The 6,199-nt window shown below is 59.3% G+C and overlaps 1 protein-coding gene across 4 annotated transcripts in view; it reads left to right on the top strand.

Annotated features, from left to right (window-relative positions):
- The window catches only part of RPP14 (ribonuclease P/MRP subunit p14), a 15,048-nt gene continuing 8,849 nt past the window's right edge, over positions 1-6,199 (top strand). Inside the window, exons 1-3 of one of the 4 annotated variants that reach the window (XM_073592222.1) lie at positions 1-183; positions 5,745-5,857; positions 6,182-6,199. The exon at positions 6,182-6,199 is cut by the window's right edge and continues 67 nt beyond it. In XM_073592222.1, the coding sequence (XP_073448323.1) occupies positions 5,766-5,857; positions 6,182-6,199 (110 nt within the window). In that variant the 5' untranslated portion in view covers positions 1-183; positions 5,745-5,765. Of the gene's footprint in view, positions 245-5,700; positions 5,858-6,181 lie in introns of all 4 variants that reach the window. The other 3 variants (XM_073592223.1, XM_073592219.1, XM_073592220.1) reach the window with 3 other exon arrangements.

Genomic DNA, 6,199 nt, shown 5'->3' with positions numbered 1-6,199 from the left:
TATTTTGTCCCCATTGCGGAGCCATTTTGCGGAGGACATTGCAGCCAATGTGAGAGGTTCTTTGATCTTCTTAAACATGGCGGTCGCCTTGGATCCTGTAGGAATATCCGCTCCGGCAGTTCAGACATGTTTCAGAAGACATGTGAAGATTTGTTTTTCTTGTAGAGTCCAGGTGGAGGGATGGTGAGTGTTCTGGGTCCGGGGTGTAGGACATACAGGGTACAGAGGGTTATGGTGAAGAGAGGTGAGTCTCATAGCAGAGCAGGTTGTCTGTATTATGGAGCCACAAAGACAACATATAATAGAGGAAAACCAGGGGCTGCCATTGCTGACCCCCTCATACAACCCCCCCCGGCTCTGTCTGTCTTCAGTGCTTTCCACATTACTGACCTGAGGATGTCAGAGTGCATAGATCCCAACTGTCCCTGATTTGGAGCAATGTCCCTCTGTCCCCCTCATTTGTCCCTCATTTTGGTCTGATCTATATAGTTGTATATAGAATGCACTTTTTATCTTTCATAAAGTGTTTCCCCAGTGCTAAACCTTTCATCTAATTTCTAAATTGCTGCATTTGTACATTTTAAAAGCCAATATAAAGTAGGGTTGCACCGATACTAGTATCGCTGCCTATACAGAGTATTTGTAGTAGTACTTGTACTCGGGCAAATGCTCTGATGCTTCCCCCGATACCTGGGCAGTCAGGGGGTGATTGGTGCGGCGGTGGAGGGAGTTACAAGCACCGATCCCCCTGTATAGATTTCAATAAAGTAGCTGACAGCCGCTTCTCCTCCTCTCCCCTCTGCGGCTTCCAGCTGCTTCATTAAAATCTATACAGGGGGATCGGTGCTTGTAACTGCCCCCACCATTGCACCGATCATCCCCTGACTGTCCCTGTATACTCCTCCAGTCCCCCTCCGTGTGCTCCGCTCCCCCCCCCCCTCCTCCGTGTGCTCCGCTCCGGTCCCCCCCCCTCCTCCGTGTGCTCCGCTCCGGTCCCCCCGCCTCCTCCGTGTGCTCCGGTCCCCCCCCCCTCCTCCGTGTGCTCCGGTCCCCCCCCCTCCTCCGTGTGCTCCGGTCCCCCCCCCTCCTCCGTGTGCTCCGGTCCCCCCCCCCTCCTCCGTGTGCTCCGGTCCCTCCCCCCTCCTCCGTGTGCTCCTCTCCGGTTCCCCCCCCCTCCTCCGTGTGCTCCGCTCCGGTCCCCCCCCCCCTCCTCCGTGTGCTCCGCTCCGGTCCCCCCCCCCTCCTCCGTGTGCTCCGCTCCGGTCCCCCCCCCTTCCTCCGTGTGCTCCGCTCCGGTCCCCCCCCCCTTCCTCCGTGTGCTCCGGTCCCCCCCCCCTCCTCCTCCGTGTGCTCCGGTCCCCCCCCCCCTCCTCCTCCGTGTGCTCCGGTCCCCCCCCCTCCTCCTCCGTGTGCTCCGGTCCCCCCCCCCCCCTCCTCCTCCGTGTGCTCCGGTCCCCCCCCTCCTCCTCCGTGTGCTCCGGTCCCCCCCCCTCCTCCTCCGTGTGCTCCGGTCCCCCCCCCCCCCTCCTCCTCCGTGTGCTCCGGTCCCCCCCCCCCCTCCGTGTGCTCCGGTCCCCCCTCCTCCGTGTGCTCCGGTCCCCCCTCCTCCGTGTGCTCCGGTCCCCCCCCTCCTCCTCCTCCTCCGTGTGCTCCGGTCTCCCCCCCCCCTGCTCCTCCTCCGTGTGCTCCGGCCCCCCCTCCTCCTCCGTGTGCTCCGGCCCCCCCCCCCTCCTCCTCCTCCTCCGTGTGCTCCGGCCCCCCCCCCCCCTCCTCCTCCTCCTCCTCCTCCTCCTCCTCCTCCTCCTCCTCCGTGTGCTCCGGCCCCCCCCTCCTCCGTGTGCTCCGGGCCCCCCCCCTCCCCCTCCTCCGTGTGCTCCGGTCCCCCCCCTCCTCCTCCTCCGTGTGCTCCGGGCCCCCCCCCTCCTCCTCCTCCGTGTGCTCCGGTCCCCCCCCCTCCTCCTCCTCCGTGTGCTCCGGTCCCCCCCCCTCCTCCTCCTCCGTGTGCTCCGGCCCCCCCTCTCCTCCTCCTCCGTGTGCTCCGTTCCCCCCCCTCCTCCTCCGTGTGCTCCGGTCCCCCCCCCTCCTCCTCCGTGTGCTCCGGTCCCCCCCCCTCCTCCTCCTCCTCCTCCGTGTGCTCCGGTCCCCCCTCCTCCTCCTCCGTGTGCTCCGGTCCCCCCTCCTCCGTGTGCTCCGGTCCCCCCTCCTCCTCCTCCGTGTGCTCCGGTCCCCCCTCCTCCTCCTCCGTGTGCTCCGGTCCCCCCCCCTCCTCCTCCGTGTGCTCCGGTCCCCCCCCCCTCCTCCTCCGTGTGCTCCGGTCCCCCCCCCCCCCTCCTCCTCCGTGTGCTCCGGTCCCCCCCCCCTCCTTCTCCTCCGTGTGCTCCGGTCCCCCCCCCTCCTCCTCCTCCTCCGTGTGCTCCGGTCCCCCCCCCTCCTCCTCCTCCTCCGTGTGCTCCGGTCCCCCCCCCTCCTCCTCCTCCTCCGTGTGCTCCGGTCCCCCCCCCTCCTCCTCCTCCTCCGTGTGCTCCGGTCCCCCCCCCTCCTCCTCCTCCTCCGTGTGCTCCGGTCCCCCCCCCTCCTCCTCCTCCTCCGTGTGCTCCGGTCCCCCCCCCCTCCTCCTCCTCCTCCGTGTGCTCCGGTCCCCCCCCCCCTCCTCCTCCATGTGCTCCGGTCCCCCCCCCCTCCTCCTCCGTGTGCTCCGGTCCCCCCCCCCTCCTCCTCCGTGTGCTCCGGTCCCCCCCCCTCCTCCTCCTCCGTGTGCTCCGGTCCCCCCCCCTCCTCCTCCTCCGTGTGCTCCGGTCCCCCCCCCCTCCTCCTCCTCCGTGTGCTCCGGTCCCCCCCCCTCCTCCTCCTCCGTGTGCTCCGGTCCCCCCCCCCCCTCCTCCTCCTCCGTGTGCTCCGGTCCCCCCCCCCTCCTCCTCCTCCGTGTGCTCCGGTCCCCCCCCCTCCTCCTCCTCCGTGTGCTCCGGTCCCCCCCCCCTCCTCCTCCTCCGTGTGCTCCGGTGTCCCCCCCCCCCTCCTCCTCCTCCGTGTGCTCCGGTGTCCCCCCCCCCCCCCTCCTCCTCCTCCTCCGTGTGCTCCGGTCCCCCCCCCCCTCCTCCGTGTGCTCCGGTCCCCCCCCCCCCTCCTCCGTGTGCTCCGGTCCCCCCTCCCCCCTCCTCCGTGTGCTCCGGTCCCCCCTCCCCCCTCCTCCGTGTGCTCCGGTCCCCCCTCCCCCCTCCTCCGTGTGCTCCGGTCCCCCCTCCCCCCTCCTCCGTGTGCTCCGGTCCCCCCTCCCCCCTCCTCCGTGTGCTCCGGTCCCCCCTCCCCCCTCCTCCGTGTGCTCCGGTCCCCCCTCCCCCCTCCTCCGTGTGCTCCGGTCCCTCCTCCCCCCTCCTCCGTGTGCTCCGGTCCCTCCTCCCCCCTCCTCCGTGTGCACCTCAAGGACAAATACTGATATCGGTAGCGCCATAATACATTACACAATGAATATAGCTATTACTAGTACAAGCCCATCCCTGTCCTAAATTTTCGATCTAAGTGGACATTCCCCTCACACTTTGGGGGAAAGAGGGAGGGCTCGCTCAATAAGACAAAGCAGATACCTTACAGCATCTTAGGCTCACATAAAGTAAAATAGGAACATAGAAGACATTTTATATACCGCCAAGGCCTTTGTAAATCGGCAAAGACACCTGGTTGATTGGCTGATGGGATATATCTACACTAGGAACATCAATGCTAATTCTGTATCTGGTTCTAAACCTGATTCAGGGTCCGGTTCGCCTGGACTAGTTGTCCAAAGGCAGGATCTGCCAAAGTTACCAAAGCAACATCTAGACTAGAGGAGACTGGGACCTGTCTAGAGGTATGGCTCCGCCACGAGGCCCAGATTGAGTCGAAGCACTCCCGAGTTCCCTTGCATGTGGCCACCGATTCCTCTGCTTCCATCTCTGATCTCCATCACCTTCCCAAGCCAGTCCAACTCACTCGGAACTCGTGGGCTCTTCCAGTGAATTGGTATAAGGCGCTTCGCGGCATTGAGGAGGTGAGGGAGAGCACTGCGTTTATAGTGAGTGGGGGGGGGGTGTGAAGCAGAAAGTGCTTAGGGGAAAAAGGCACATCTATACCTATACTATCTGATATGTGTCTGCGGACAGCAGACCAAAAGGGTGAAACCAACGGACAGTCCCACCAAATATGGAGGAGTGTTCCCCTCTGCCCGCATCCCCTCCAACACAACTCAGAGACTGATGGGTAAATTCTAGCAAGGGAGGTGGGCACTCAGTACCACCAGGACAACTTATAGTTATTTTCTTGTGTTTTAGAGTCTACTGAGCTACAGTGTGTGTGAGACGGTACAAGTGGTGCATTTGCTCCTCAATGAACTCACACCTGAGATCCCGCTCCCATTCCCTAATGAAGAATGGTTTAGGGGTAGGGGGAGCCGAGTCAAGTAATTTATAAAGAGCTGAGATCATATGTGGCAGAGGTTCTTTGGCTGCCCATATGCGTTTAAACTCTGTAGGAGTAGGCCTAATCGGGGATAAGTGGCACTGTGAGGAGACAAAATAAGTGAGTTGACGATCACTCCAAAAGTCAAAAGGGAAAGCCTGTCCCAAACTTTGAGGACACGTATTGTTAGTGGGGATACCCAATCTGATAAACGCCTATCGCACAAAACGACCAACGGTGCATAGGATAGATTGCAGCCTGCCATAGTCTTCTCAAGGGGTACCCATAATTTGGAGGAGGTGTGAAATCTCCAGTTAAGAATGTGCTGCAGAGCAATATCTCTATATTGTGTGTGGTCAGTTTTTAATAGGAATAGCCATTTTTTAATAGGAAAGCAGAGGGACTAGCAGGAACACCAGGTATTTCACACAAGGGAAGCAATGCAAAAGGAACGGGATACTTTCTCGTACAAGTACATGGTACAGCAGGCACATATCAGGAATATGAAATGGTGTGTAAAGCTTTGTATTTTTTAAAATTAAAATAAACATGTTATACTTAACCTTCTCCGTGCAATAGTATTGCACAGAGCTGCCCGAACCTCCTCTTCTGGGTCCCCTAACAGTGATCTTGGCTCCTTTTCTCTGAGTGCCCCCATAGCAAGCTGCTTTGCTGGGTGGGCACTCCTGCGGGTTTAATCTTGAGTCAGATGTGTGTTTCCATAGACACACACAACACGGCTCGGCCCCACCCCCTCCTCCCTTCCTTACAGGCTTTGACTGATCATTGGCTCGCTCTGTCTGAAAATGCAGGAAGAGAGCAGATTGGCTTTGCCGATAGGGACCTTCTGTGTGCAGTCCCCCCCAGCCCCCCTTATACTTACCTGAGCCTGATCTAGATACAGCGATGTTCACAGGAGCAGCAGCTCTCTTGGTTCTCTCCCTTCTCATAGGCTCAGAGACAACAGCTCCCACTGCCGTCAATCACAGCTCATGGGGACTAGGCTGAGCCACGCTTTGTGTGTCAATGGACACACAGAGTGGGGCTCGGAAGCGATCCTGCACTAGTGCCCCCATAGCAAGCAGCTTGCCATGGTGAGCACATGGCAGGGGGGAGGAGCCAGGGGCATCAGTGGGGAACCCTAGAAGGGGCTACTCTGTACAAAACCTTTGCGCAGAGCAGGCAAGTATAACATGTTTTTTATTTAAAAATGTATTTGTTTAAATGGGTTTACAATCACTTTAAAGTGAAAAAACATTTTGCCTCCAGAACCACTTTACCTTCTGTTAGATGAAAGCCTTATATATTCCTAGAAGTAAGAGGATTGTGGAAACATGAAAGGCCGACCTGTTCCATCGGAACCAATTTCTTATGAAAGGACTGTGCTGAAGAACCCCTCCGAGCATCAATACTTGAAGGTTCAGCTGTGAGTTCCCCTACACCAATTATATGTAGAGATGTGTCCGGACATGTTCAGATCCTAATCTGGACCCAGGTAAGTGAGCCTGCCAGGAATCTGTCACTTGTACTGGGCCAAGGCATTCCCCGCAGTTGCATATTTACAAGGAGCATGTATACACCCAGCTTTGGGGCAGGGAAGGCTTGGCAACAGATGATTGGCCCAGTACTGGTGACGGCTTCCTGGGGGGCTCACTCAACTGGGTTTGGATGAGGATCCGAACACGCCCGAGCTCATCCCCAATTATAAGAGCTCTGTGTACTTACTGATATGCTTGTGTTTGATCTGCAGAGTATTTCAGCGTGAAGG

Source organism: Aquarana catesbeiana, linkage group LG07 (genome assembly GCF_042186555.1).
Source record: "Aquarana catesbeiana isolate 2022-GZ linkage group LG07, ASM4218655v1, whole genome shotgun sequence".
Lineage (NCBI taxonomy): Eukaryota > Metazoa > Chordata > Amphibia > Anura > Ranidae > Aquarana > Aquarana catesbeiana.
The sequence above is the reverse complement of the archived record's forward strand: the minus strand, read 5'-3'. Positions and strand labels throughout refer to the sequence as shown.